This window comes from Mustela lutreola, chromosome 7 (genome assembly GCF_030435805.1).
Source record: "Mustela lutreola isolate mMusLut2 chromosome 7, mMusLut2.pri, whole genome shotgun sequence".
Lineage (NCBI taxonomy): Eukaryota > Metazoa > Chordata > Mammalia > Carnivora > Mustelidae > Mustela > Mustela lutreola.
In genome coordinates this window covers 59,145,779-59,160,889 of record NC_081296.1, presented here as the reverse complement: position 1 = coordinate 59,160,889, position 15,111 = coordinate 59,145,779, and the positions used below count along the sequence as shown (strand labels likewise).

Here is a 15,111-nt window from a genome sequence, read left to right as displayed (position 1 = left end):
GGGCTATGCAAACTGGTTTATTATTTTCCTTTCTTATAAAGTTATTGTCATTTTAAATACTCTGGTTATTGGAAGGAAAGCCTTACTACCTGGTCAATAACCATTCTTTTCATGGTCAAGGAAGAAGGTTCAAACGGGGAGAGAGACAGAGACAGGGAGAGGTATAGAAAAGAGGAAGGGAATGAATGGGGGTAATAGGAAGAAATGACTTGGTCAACTCTCCATGAAAACATGGTAACTGATTCTCTTCCTAGTGGTCTCTATTAGAAGATAGAAAATGGAATGGTCGCAAGATATACCTTGTCATTTTAGTTTGCTCATGGTAAATGACCCTGGAGTTTATGTTTTATGAGACAAAACCCATAACAAAATATTAATGCTTATTGGAATATAAAAAAGGCATATGTCATGACCAAATACCTCCCGTTTGTAAATGACATCCTTCATGCACATTGGAGACTTAATCTGTTATATCTGTTATATCTGGGCCAGGTAACATCCTCATGCAACAAAAGAGAACCTGGGGAGTTATATTGGCACTCTCAGACATCTGCTTCACTTGTATCTTGCAGTTACATGTATTTGTGAATTATTAGAAAAGTGTGTGAGTAAGAAGATTGATAGTTGTGTTTTTGGTATGACAGACTTTTTATTTTATATCTGTCAGATAAGCTGTTTCACCTTTTAAAATCTATATTTCTAAAAGAAATATAGAATATTTTTCTTGTTACTTTTTTGGATAATTCCCTAGTAGAATTGTTTAAGTATTCATTTTTCTTTTTATTAGAGTGGAACAGGTCAGTCAGGTTTCAACCAGGAGGATGAAATTACAACTTACTGGAACACTGTCAAATCAATTTAAGGAATCATTAGGTGTAACATGTTGAATGAGGTAATTTAAATGATAAATAGTTGCATTTTCCTCAGCTAATCTAATGCGTGAACACTGGATCCATGAATGAATTTTTGCTAGTTACTGCCACTGTAGACTGTTTGACCTATCAGCAGTACAGGGAAAGCCTTGAAATGGTACCACGTTTTAAGGACTGAAATCAATCAGTTGAGAGTAATTAGTGACACTGAACACTTTCTAAACTGGAGGGGACAGATTTATCCTTGGGATTCATTTATATATTTTGAGTATTTATTTTCTTTCCTTATTTGGGCGTTTGGCACACCACTATCCAAGTGTTCACAGTGTCTGAGTTCCAGTATGAAGTCTTGCATAATATTTCCTTAGACCAAGACTACTCACTTTGTAGCTAAGAAAGTACATGAAAGCATGCAGAACTAAGGAACCTGTTTTTCCTTTCTACATTGCATGATTAGGAGCTGTGGATCTGATAGAACATTGAAATAGACTATCAAAATTTCAACTGAGGCACCAGCTTGAAGATGATACTGTAAAGAGTTGGGGTCTGTGCTCCAAGATATGTGCTTTGATCTATGACCTTCAGATGGTGCTGTGCCCTCTGTGGTTAAAATATACAGGTTTTGTAACCAAAGGGGTAGAGTAAACAGTAGTGTCTCCTATCAGATCTCAGTGAAGTTTTTGTGGAGCTTCTGTTTTCTGTTCTCAAATTTTAGGTTTTGTTGTAGTGGGGAGAATGCTTCTTTTGGGAGACAGTATGGGTTATAATAAGCCTAAAATGTTTACCTGCTTTTCTTTCATTTGGGGTTCTTCATATTGGAAGACCAGCATTTAGAAGATTGACTTACCTCCTTTTTATCACATATTGGTTAAATACCAGGTTGCTGCTTCTTAATGGGTGATACAGTGAAGAGTTTGTCTAAAACTAGGGATCACTGAACCATGCCTTGTTGCCTTCATGATGGATGATAACAGTAGTGAAGCTACTGTAGCAACGATAGATTGGTAAGAACAAAAACTAGAGTTCAGACTGCTCATAAAAAGCTGACTCACCTCAGCAGGCAAGTAACATAGATCATCAGGAGAACTGCCTGAGAATAGGGATATTTAGAATGGGTAACAGAGGAGACTATGACTATCAACTATGAGCAATGGTGCTGCTGTAACTTGTCCCTACCATTTTAAGTCTTCTTTTTGTGAAAATTAAAACAGCCATTACTTTGAAGAATCTGTGACAGGGTAAGGAAAGGGGAACTAAGTTCTTTAAAAAGTGGGATATACTGTGGCAGTTTTTACTTCCAAACAAGATGTTCCTCTATTGCCAGCACCTTATGGTTTCTCCTCTGGCTTTTTATAATGCACAGTATTCTGTTTGGGAAAGACTGGACATGCTAATGAATTAATACACCCTTTAAAAATGAAAGAGTATTCCAGCAGGGTGGAGTTAAATTGGCAGAGGAATAGGGGGTGGTAAGTTTTCCTGGTCCCTCAAATACAGCTAGATAGTTATCAAATCAAATCATTCTGAACACCTGTGAAATCTATTGGAGATCTGAGAAAAATGCTACAATCCTGTAAGTAGAAAAGTGACCACTTTTTGGAAAGCAGGAGGTTCAGAGACTTGCGTCTGGGGTGATATATCTGAGGAAACAATGGAGGGGAGGGAGCCTGCTTAAGGAGGCTAACACAAAGTATTTTAAGTAGCAGACCACAAAACTAGAACTTTTGTAAGTCTGCTACTGTGGGATATGTCCCTGGCTGAGAGGTGCTTATGTGGTGGATGGGGCTGACTAATTTTACTTAGTGTAATATCTCTGGTTCCATCCATGTCATAGCAAATGGCAAGATTTTAATGGCTGAATAATATATACACCACATCATTCCATGGATACTAAAGTAATTTCCATCATTTGGCTACTGCAGAGAATGCTGATATAGATGTTGGGGTGTATGTATCCCTCTGAATTAGCATTTTTGCATTCTTTGTGTAAATACCCAGTAGTATTTTCCAGCACCTCAGTTCCAGTGACAGGTCTCATTTCACAAGCAGACCAAAGCACATCTAATTAAAAGTGGCTGTATTCAGGCCAGGGACCAAACACTTCCCACTATAGGTACAGAGAGCCTCTGCGGATGACTGGCCTGAAGTACAGAGCAGCCAAAACACAACAGCAGAGTGCAGGAAGTACACACTGGGAACACTCCCTGAAGCAGAAGGCCCTGGGTACTACATGACTTCTTCACAAGGCCATTACTTTCAGAAGCAGGAGATATAAGTGCTTTTCTAACACAGAGAAGAAGATAGAGACTTAAACAAAATGTGAAGAGGAATTCATCCCAAATGAAAGAACAGGATAAGGCCATGGCCAGAGATCTAGGTGAAACAGATATAAGTAACATGCCTGATGGAGAATTTAAAGCAACAGTCCTAAGAATACTCGCCAGGCTTGAGGAAAGAAAGAGAGAGACCATTATCACAGAGATGAAAGAAGTAAAAAAAGAATTAGAGATGAAAAATGCAATAAGCAAGATTGGAAACAGGCTTGTTGCAATGAATAGCAGGCTGGAAAAAGTAGATGAATGAATTAGTGACCCTGAAGTCACAATAATAGAAAATGATGAAGTTCAACAAAAGAGAGAAAGAAGAATCATGCAACATGCGCATAGACTTAAGGAACTTGGTGACTCCACCCTATGTATTTTGATGGGAGTCTTTAGTCTATTTACATTTGAAGTGTTTTCTAAAGCAGGTGTATTTTGCATTCCCATTTATTGATGAGGGTTCCATTTTTTCTTCATCCTTGTCAGCACTTGTTAAAATCTGTTTGATTGGAGCCTTCCTAGTTATATGTGAAATGATACCTTAATTTTATGAGAAATGATATCTTAATGGGTCTTTGATTTAAATTTCTGTAATGGTTAATGATGTTTAGCATTTTTCAATTTAATTAATGATTATTTGATCTCTCTCTTTTTTTAAAAAAATGCCTTTTTTGTTATTTTAATTATTGAGTTGCAAGAGGTCTTTATATATTTGTATATGAGGTCCTTATCTTACATAATTAGCAAATTTATTCCCATTCTGTCTTGTGCCTTTCTTGATGGTGACATTTAGAACAAAAAAAGTATTTCAATTTGACAAAGTCTAATTTTATTTTATTTTTCTGTAGCTTTTACCTTTTGTATCACATCTTTGAATGTACTTTTTAGGTAAGAGTAACATTGAAAACAAAACACTTCCAGTAAAGACCATTCTCTGTATTGTGGGTTGGGCTTTTCTGCCTTTGGACACAATTTGCAACATCAGCTCTTCTTCCCTGGGTCTCCAGTCCGCCATCCTTTTGCATTTGGTAGTCTCCACAACTGGGTGAGCCAGTTTAAAATCAACACACACACACACACACACACACACACACACAACTGGACATACACACACACACACCCAGATACTCACACACACACCCATACCCTGTTCTGTTTTCTGGAGAACCCAACTAATACAAAATTCATGCTGTGTCTGTTTTCTATCAGTGATTTCCTCTCTTTTGTGTAATATTTCGATTTCTGCTTATTTGGATTTAATGTACTTTTTTTCTCCTAACTTTTTTTTTTTAAAGATTTTTTATTTATTTATTTGACAGAGAGAAATCACAAGTAGATGGAGATGCAGGCAGAGAGAGAGAGAGGGAAGCAGGCTCCCTGCTGAGCAGAGAGCCCGACGCGGGACTCGATCCCAGGATCCCGAGATCATGACCTGAGCCGAAGGCAGCGGCTTAACCCACTGAGCCACCCAGGCGCCCCTCTCCTAACTTTTTAAGTGAGAAGCTTAGATAATGCTCTTTATTACTTAAAATACAATGTTAAACTAAGACATTTCAAAGTTCTCTTTAGTTGCATAACAAATTTTGACATATTCTAATTTTATTATAATTCAGTTAAAATATTTTCAGATTCCATTGTAATTGAAAGTGTTCAGAGATAGATGGTTAGTTTTAATATACCTGGGCTTTTCTATATATCTTATGGTTGTTGCTTTCTAATTTAATTGAATTGTGGTCAGAGAACATATGTTGTTAAGGTGTTAATATTGAAAGTTTTTGAGATTCCTTTTATGACTTATCTTAGAGAACATTTTCCTTTTGATTTAATTTTATTTTTAATTATGTAAAATAATTTACATGATTTCAATGTTAAAACTGGAAAATAAGATATATTCTGAAAAATCTAGCCCTTATCCCTGTTCTTTGCCCTATGTCTTCCTCTCTCCATAAGAAACCATTTTTAATTTTTATTGTTGAAAATATGTTTCTATAAGTATTTATAAAATGTATGTTTATAAGTTATATATACATACAAGCCTAATACATGTATCCCCCTTTGAACATAATAAATTAACAACCTGGAGATATCCTTTCTCAATTTACTGTTTTTATTTAACATATATCTTAGAGATTCCTCCATAGCTGGTTTTTGGAGATATTCCTCAGCAATTTTTATAGGACCATAGTGTTCCATTATGTATAATTTATATAGTTTTTTTTCTCATTGTTTTTTGGGTATTTTCCAATCTTCTACTGTTAAAAACAATGCTGCCACAAGTAATCTTGTGCTTTGGTTATTTTGTATTTTTGAAATGTGTTGTTAGGATAGAATTAGGATTGTTGGGTCAAAAACTAGTAGCATGGTAAATTTTATAAATAATGTCAAGAGGTAACTATTTTGTATTCTTATCAACAATGCAGATGGTGCCCCTTTCTGTATAGCTGAACCAACAGTTTGTATTATTAACTATTGAAGTCAGATATTTCATACCTTATGGTCAAAACTGATATTCACATTGGTTTTACTCTGTATATATCTTAATATGAGAGCTTGAACTTTTTTATGTATTTAAGCATCATTTATATCTCCTTAAATGTCAATTGTATATTCATGTTTTGCCCATTTGTTTGTTTGTTCGTATTTTTTAGAAGTTCTTTACTGTTATAGCTATTATTCTTTGTGATGTGAATTATAACAACTTTTTTCTTTTCTTTTTATTCTACAAGAAACCCATTTTATTTTATTTTATTTTTTTAATGATTCAATATTTTAATAATTGAAATAATTATTAACAACTTTACCACAAAGAAAGTCCTAGATCCAAGTAGTTTTAATGGCAAATCCTATCAAACATTTATGGAAGAAATAACATCAAAATTACAAAAACCCTTTGAGACAGTAAAGGAGCAAGTAACACTGGATGTTATCAGGTTTTAAGCCTTTGCCAATGTGAAAAGTGGAAAATCTTTCACGTTAATCTTATTTGTCCTTTTATTACTAGTAAGACATGGACAGGACTGGAAGAGATTATGCTGAGTGAAATATGTCAAGCAGAGAGAGTCAATTATCATATGGTTTCACTTATTTGTGGAGCATAACAAATATCATGGAGGACAAGGGGTATTAGAGAGGAGAAGGGAGTGGGGGTAAATTGGAAGGGGAAGTGAACCATGAGAGACAATGGACTCTGAAAAACAATCTGAGGGGCTGAAATGATGGGGGGATGGGAGGTTGGGGTACCAGGTGGTGGGTATTATAGAGGGCACGGATTGCATGGAGCATTGGGTGTGGTGAAAAAATAATGAATACTGTTTTTCTGAAAATAAATAAATCAATTTATTAAAAAAATCTTTTTTTCTAATATCACATTTATCTTTTCTGCCTTGCTCATGGTTTTATCATGCATTTAAAACTTTAATTTGATATAGTTAATATTATCAATCTTTACCATATTCAGGGGTTACTAAGATATAATCCATGTTTTCTACTAATATTTGTATAGTTAAGAAAAAAGACTTAGGCTTGAATTTAGTTAGAAATTGTCCTGGCATAGGGCATGAGGAAAAGTTCCAATATATCATTTCCTGTATTGTCCAGTTGTTTTACCATGGCATTACTAGGTTCTCCCTTCCTCCACTGATTTGAAATACTGCCTTTATCATATACTTATTTTCTTATGTGTTTTTAACCTGCTACTGGAGTTTCTATTATTTTTTTTTTCCTGCGGCTAACATAATTTTGATTCTCTTATCATTTGACTCTCATATTAATTCAAGCTTCACTTTGGAAAACTACATTCTTTTTTTTTCTTAGAATCTTCAATATTAGCCTGATTCAGTGATTCTTGCTGGAGAGTGGAGCTATTTACCAGACTCACTTACCAAGTTTTTTAGAAAAATTATATTCCCTGTACTTCTATCTTGACTTTTTGGCATGTCTTTCTAGCATGGTATGGTGTATGAGCATGGGTACACACTTGCAAATAAATATACACATACAAATATGATGTCTTCAAATGAGCATTTGTTAAGATTGATAGATATCCTATCTTTGGGATAAAATAAGGGTTGAGAACTTTTTGTTTGTTGGCACAGAGGCTTTTTATAATAATGATAGTAGTAGTTGATATTTATTGTGTCCAGATAACTTGCCACAAAATTTGCTATTTATCTGATTTATATCTATTGCCTCATTATCTATCATAATAAACATATGTATAGGTATTATCCTTCTTTTGCACACATGGAAACTGAGGGTTAGGCAAGTTAGACAAAATGCCTGATCATGGTTAGTAATGCATGAGTAGAGTTGAACCCATCTCTTTTGAGTTCAAAATCTATGTTCTTAAAAGCTAACAATGGAAAATGACATGGATGGACCAAATTGATGTACTTTATGCCAACCTGTTGAGAGACTCGGATCCTTCTGTGTACATTTTACTGCATATGAGCTCTTCCTGTATGCACAGGATGTAAAGTGCCAATTAGGCAGACTCCCTCTTCCTGTCACTCCTGATGATGAACTCATGGATTATGGGTTGCTCTAGTGATTGGAAGGAACTATGGACTGTTGCAGTGTGAAGAGTTTCTTTTCTAAATCTCTTTAAAGTTAGTTGATAAATATTCTGAGCACTAAGAATATTTTTTGAGTGAGGCATACGGCAGTTTCTTCCTTGATGTTTTTAGGGAAAATGAGACATGTAAAATGTTAAAAAAATTATAATCAGGCTAATTTCTGTCTCTCCCTGTATTATTCTCAGGACTGCTCAGGTAGTCACAGGAGTGTACAAATATTGACAGATTTTTGCTATTGTTCTGAGGATTGGTGAGATGATATTTGAAAGGCAGATCAACTTTTTATCTGTACCTAAAAATATAATGCAAAATTATAAAAGGATAAATTGAGACAATGTATGTGAAAGTTCTTAGAAAATTACTAAAGGATATGGAAATGGAGGTAAGATTTTCATGAGGTTTACTAAATAATTCATCAACTTTGCTATGTCATTGTCTTAGATTAACCTTATAGTTACAGGAGATTTAAGACTTTTCCCTAGAGTTCACATTCCATTTTCTCAATTGTTTCATTGCAGTCTTCATGTCCTTGTTCCTCAGTGTGTATATAATTGGGTTCAAGAGAGGAGTGACCACAGAATAAAGCACAGCAAGGGATTTATCTAATGATTTAATGGGGAACGGACAGGCATAAATGAAGATACATGGTCCAAAAACCAAAAGAACTACAGTGATGTGAGCAGTCAAAGTGGACAGGGCCTTGGATGACTGGTATGAAGGGCGTTGTCGAATGGTCACTAGGATGATAACATAGGAGATGATTAGGAAAACAAAAGAACACAGAGTGAGCACACCACTGTTAGCAATGACCATGATATCCAACCTATAGGTGTCTGTACAAGCAAGTTTGATAACCCTAGGTAAGTCACAATAAAAGCTATCAACCTCATTGGGACCACAGAAAGGTAAGTTTACTGCAAAGGCCAGCTGGCTCACTGAATGGAGGAAACCCGTCCCCCATGCAGCTGCCACAAGCCCAACACATACATTGCCACACATAACAGTAGTGTAGCGAAGGGGGTTACAGATTGCTATATATCTGTCAAAGGCCATGGCTATAAGGATCACCAACTCACTCCCACCAAAAAAATGAAGGAGAAATATCTGAGCAAAGCAGCCCTTGATAGAGATGACTTTGTGTTTACTGAAAAAGTCAGCAATCATCTTGGGGGCTGTGACAGAAGACAGACACAGGTCAGTGAGTGAGAGCTTAGCCAGCAGGAAGTACATGGGGTAATGAAGGTGGGAGTCGGAGGCCACAGTTATGATAATAAGAAGGTTTCCACACACAATTCCTACATAGAATACAAAAAGGAACACAAATAGGAAAATCTGCAATTCCTGAGAATTGGAGAGTCCCAGAAAAATGAACTCTGTCACCATGGAGTAATTTGTGTCACTTATTGATTCATTCCAAGAAACAGCCCCTGTAGTTACCTTGGAGAATAGAGTAAGAAGGAAGTCAGAATTATTAGACTCCAATTCAAAGTCTCATTTTGTTTTATTCTGCTCACTCATATAATGACTTTCTGTGGTTTATTACACAAACACTTTCAAAATGCACACAATCTAAACCTAATATTTTATTTACGCTCTTCCTGATGATGCCTTATCATCCACTTATTCAAGTCTACTTAGTATTTTCACTTATCCTAATAATTATCCTAGTAAAATACCTTTGTTCATGCTATTCTCTCCACCAGATTAAGTCTAGACTGCCAGCCTACATTTAGCTCCTTTTCCTTGAGCTCCAAAACAGTTTATTTTCTGTAACCACTCTCTTAGCTCTTAAGCAAATGCAATATTATGTGATCTTTACATTTATAGCACCATTTTATGACATCCATTTTTGAGAAAGTACTCTTAGAGGTTTTGTAACCCATCATGATAATTTTATATTTTGGTCATTGGAAATCTCTCCAACAAACTAAGACAAATCCTTATTCACAGTTTTGCTATGTGAGGCAATTTGTAATGCACAAGTTTTGAATGTAGTCTGTGGACATTTTAATGTCCCTACTTAAGTCTTATTTTTATAAATGTGGATACTAATTATATTCAATTCTTATGGTTATTATGAATTTCAAATGAAGTAGTAAAAGTAAAGTTTTTTGGAGAGTTTTTGTATTTAGTGAGTGCACAATAGATTTAGATAACTATTAGCAGTAAGATTTATCACCTTCTGATTCATAGAGGAACCCTGGCTCCCCAATAATCATTAATGAATTTTACTTGTATTCTAGAAATAATAATCATAACAAGATGATTGAATTTCAGCTCTCTGTTCTTCTGTTTTCCCATCTTTAGAATGAATTTACTGGCTTAAAAGTTCTCAACATGCCCACTAATCTAATACTCTATAGGATATGAGTGAGGGACAGAATTCTAAAATAATTTTCATAGTCTCTCAGGAGTTTGTATAGAAATGTGAGAGCCAAGACAGTTGTAGAAATCCAGTCTTAGGAGAAGTTAAAATAAATGAGTATTCTAGAATAGACGGTAAGAGGCCGTATAGAGAGTGGAATTCATACTTATCATTTAGTGATATGGAAGTGCTTAGAAGAAAAAGATTTAATCCAAAATAAAATTAAAGATGAAAAATAGAATAAAAAATAACAGGGAAATAATAAAAGGTGATTCAGTGGTGAAATCAAAAGTGAGAAAAATGCAAAAAAAATCACATGACAGATAATGTGAAAGAGTTTAATAGGAGATAAAATTGAAAAAGGATTCTGGAATGCCTGCTAAGATATTTTATTATGAATACAGCACAGAACTATTGAAGAATTATGTGCAATTGCTTAATACATATTTCTAACAAATAGTGAATAGTCTATGCACAATAGCTATTGTTAAGGTAGTAAGAATAGGGCATTTGTCAACAGGATATGGGAGATTTTTTTAAAATGATGTAAGTGATTTTATTCTGAGTAATTGTGGAAATAGATGGTTCCTAAAGAGGTCTTAAATTATAGTGTTTATTATTACCAAATTTCTTGGGGAGTAGTAGTATTTCTTTTCAACATTTTCCTAATTGTGGATATTGTGTTGCCTTTGGAAATTACACTTTTCTCCTTCATATCCCAATTCCATTACTTACCCCTGTCCACTAATGCTCCCTATTACTCTTTTCAAAGTTCTGTATGAATTTAGCAATTCTAATTGTATTTCCATGTATAAAAAGAAGTCAAATAATAAAACAAGCATAACCCCTCTCTTCCCTCTGCTTAGCACAGTAATAAATACAATCCTAGTGATCATTGACAACAGAGAGAATGGGATTCCTGTTGTGAGATCATTTCTGATGTGACTGATTGTTTAGGATCATTCTGAAGAATCAAAGTATGCAACTTATAGTGGAACTTCATTAATTACTTATGTACAGCAACCATTTCATTTCACTGAGAGGACAAACAATACTCACATTTGTATAAGAAATATACCAACGGTAATGGTTTCTCTTCTGTAGCAAAAAGACGTTATAGCATGGTAACAATAATTCAGATATGCTGCTCCTCAGCAAGAGGAATTTCTTGCTCACTGTGTTAAGACATCTCATTTCCTGAGTGTATGCTATGGGCGAGTGAGTGATGATGGTAGATTCTCAGTTAAAGGGGACCTGCTACCTCTGTAATCTTTTCAAAGCTCATATCTGATTCTTCAAAAATGGCTCAAGGAGTTTAAGAAGAATTCTAATGATTCTAAGTTAAACATTAAGTTTATTGAATCAGTTCTCTAGGGGAGGAGTCAAGATGGCGGAGAAGTAGCAGGCTGAGACTACTTCAGCTAGGTGGAGATCAGCTAGATAGCTTATCTAAAGATTGCAAACACCTGAAAATCCATCGGCAGATCGAAGAGAAGAAGAACAGCAATTCTGGAAACAGAAAAACAACCACTTTCTGAAAGGTAGGACCGGCAGAGAAGTGAATCCAAAGCGACGAGAAGATAGACCCCGGGGGGAGGGGCTGGCTCCCGGCAAGCGGCGGAGCAATGGCGCACAAAATCAGGACTTTTAAAAGTCTGTTCCGCTGAGGGACATCGCTCCAGAGGCTACCCGGGGCAAAGCCCACACGGGGTCAGCGTGGCCTCAGGTCCCGCAGGGTCACAGAAGGATCGGGGGTGTCTGAGTGTCACAGAGCTTGTGGGTATTGGAATGGGAAAGCCGACTACAGAGACAGAGCCGACAGTAAGCTCACAGCTTGGGGTGACCTTGAACCGGTCCCAGGCTCGGTGAGCTCGGAGCGCGGTCGGAGGTCAGGCAGACGGGAGTAAATGGGCGCTGTTCTCTGAGGGTGCACTAAGGAGTGCGGCCCTGGGCTCTCGGCTCCTCCAGGCCAGAGACCAGGAGGCTGCCATTTGTATCATTGAAAATAGAAGGAGAGATTAAAAGCTTCCAGGACAAACAAAAACTTAAAGAATTTGCAAACACCAAACCAGCTCTACAGGAAATCTTGAAAGGGGTCCTCTAAGCAAAGAGAGAGCCTACAATTGTTAGATCAGAAAGGAACAGAGACCATATACAGTAACAGTCACCTTACAGGCAATACAATGGCACTAAATTCATATCTCTCAATAGTTACCCTGAATGTTAATGGGCTAAATGCCCCTGTCAAAAGACACAGGGTATCAGAATGGATAAAAAAACAAAACCCATCTATATGTTGCCTCCAAGAAACTCATTTTAAGCCCGAAGACACCTCCAGATTTAAAGTGAGGGGGTGGAAAAGAATTTACCATGCTAATTGATCTGATCCTTATATCAGATCAATTAGATTTTAAGCCAAAGACTATAATAAGAGATGAGGAAGGACACTATATCATACTCAAAGGGTCTGTCCAACAAGAAGATTTAACAATTTTAAATATCTATGCCCCCAACATGGGAGCAGCCAACTATATAAACCAATTAATAACAAAATCAAAGAAACACCTCAACAATAATACAATAATAGTAGGGGACTTTAACACTCCCCTCACTGAAATGGACAGATCATCCAAGCAAAAGATCAGCAAGGAAATAAAGGCCTTAAATGACACACTGGACCAGATGGACATCACAGATATATTCAGAACATTTCATCCCAAAGCAACAGAATACACATTCTTCTCCAGTGCACATGGAACATTCTCCAGAATAGATCACATCCTCGGTCCTAAATCAGGACTCAACCGGTATCAAAAGATTGGGATCATTCCCTGCATATTTTCAGACCACAATGCTCTAAAGCTAGAACTCAACCACAAGAAGAAGTTTGGAAAGAACCCAAATATATGGAGACTAAACAGCATCCTTCTAAAGAATGAATGGGTCAACCGGGAAATTAAAGAAGAATTGAAAAAAATCATGGAAACAAATGACAATGAAAATACAACGGTTCAAAATCTGTGGGACACAACAAAGTCATTCCTGAGAGGAAAATATATAGCCGTACAAGCCTTTCTCAAGAAACAAGAAAGGTCTCAGGTACACAACCTAACCCTACACCTAAAGGAGCTGGAGAAAGAACAAGAAAGAAACCCTAAGCCAAGCAGGAGAAGAGAAATCATAAAGATCAGAGCAGAAATCAATGAAATAGAAACGAAAAAGACAATAGAGAATATCAACGAAACTAGGAGCTGGTTCTTTCAAAGAATTAATAAAATTCATAACCCCCTGGCCAGACTTATGAAAAAGAAAAGAGAAAAGACCCAAATAAATAAAATCATAAATGAAAGAGGAGAGATCACAACTAACACCAAAGAAATACAAACTATTATAAGAACATACTATGAGCAACTCTACGCCAACAAATTTGACAATCTGGAAGAAATGGATGCATTCCTAGAAACATATTAACTACCACAACTGAACCAGGAAGAAATAGAAAGCCTGAACAGACCCATAACCAGTAAGGAGATTGAAACAGTCATTAAAAATCTCCAAACAAACAAAAGCCCAGGGCCAGACGGCTTCCCAGGGGAATTCTACCAAACATTTAAAGAAGAACTAATTCCTATTCTCCTGAAACTGTTCCAAAAAATAGAAATGGAAGGAAAACTTCCAAACTCATTTTATGAGGCCAGCATCACCTTGATCCCAAAACCAGACAAGGATCCCACCAAAAAAGAAAGCTATAGACCAATATCCTTGATGAACACAGATGCGAAAATACTCAACAAAATACTAGCGAATAGGATTCAACAGTACATTAAAAAGATTATTCACCACGACCAAGTGGGATTTATTCCAGGGCTGCAAGGTTGGTTCAACATCCGCAAATCAGTCAATGTGATACAACACATCAATAAAAGAAAGAACAAGAACCATATGATACTCTCAATAGATGCTGAAAAAGCATTTGACAAAGTACAGCATCCCATCCTGATCAAAACTCTTCAAAGTGTAGGGATAGAGGGCACATACCTCAATATCATCAAAGCCATGTATGAAAAACCCACCGCAAATATCATTCTCAATGGAGAAAATCTGAAAGCTTTTCCGTTAAGGTCAGGAACACAGCAGGGATGTCCATTATCACCACTGCTATTCAACATAGTACTAGAAGTCCTAGCCTAAGCAATCAGACAACAATAGGAAATTAAAGGCATCCAAATCAGCAAAGAAGTCAAATTATCACTCTTTGCAGATGATATGATACTATATGTGGAAAACCCAAAAGACTCCACTCCAAAACTGCTAGAACTTATACAGGAATTCAGTAAAGTGTCAGGATATAAAATCAATGCACAGAAATCAGTTGCATTTCTCTACACCAACAGCAAGACAGAAGAAAGAGAAATTAAGGAGTCAATCCCATTTACAATTGCACGCAAAACTATAAGATACCTAGGAATAAACCTAACCAAAGTGACACAGAATCTATACTCAGAAAACTATAAAGTACTCATGAAAGAAATTGAGGAAGACACAAAGAAATGGAAAAATATTCCATGCTCCTAGATTGGAAGAATAAATATTGTGAAAATGTCTATGCTACCTAAAGCAATCTACACATTTCTTGCAATTCCTATCAAAGTACCATCCATCTTTTTCAAAGAAATGGAACAAATAATGCTAAAATTTATATGGAACCAGAAAAGACCTCGAATAGCCAAAGCGATATTGAAAAAGAAAGCCAACATTGGTGGCATCACAATTCCGGACTTCAAGCTCTATTACAAATCTGTCATCATCAAGACAGCATGGTACTGGCACAAAATCAGACACATAGATCAATGGAACAGAATAGAGAGCCCAGAAATAGACCCTCAACTCTATAGTCAACTAAACTTCGACAAAGCAGGAAAGAATGTCCAATGGAAAAAAGACAGCCTCTTCAATAAATGGTGCTGGGAAAATTGGAC

General features: G+C 36.2%; 1 protein-coding gene across 1 annotated transcript; it reads right to left on the bottom strand.

The window, feature by feature from the left end:
- Positions 1–8,232: 8,232 nt before the first annotated feature.
- LOC131835280 (olfactory receptor 4F17-like) lies at positions 8,233–9,201 on the bottom strand. The gene has a single exon (XM_059179639.1). It carries the CDS (start codon positions 9,148–9,150, stop codon positions 8,233–8,235), a length of 918 nt encoding a protein of 305 aa, XP_059035622.1. The 5' UTR covers positions 9,151–9,201.
- Positions 9,202–15,111: the final 5,910 nt, after the last annotated feature.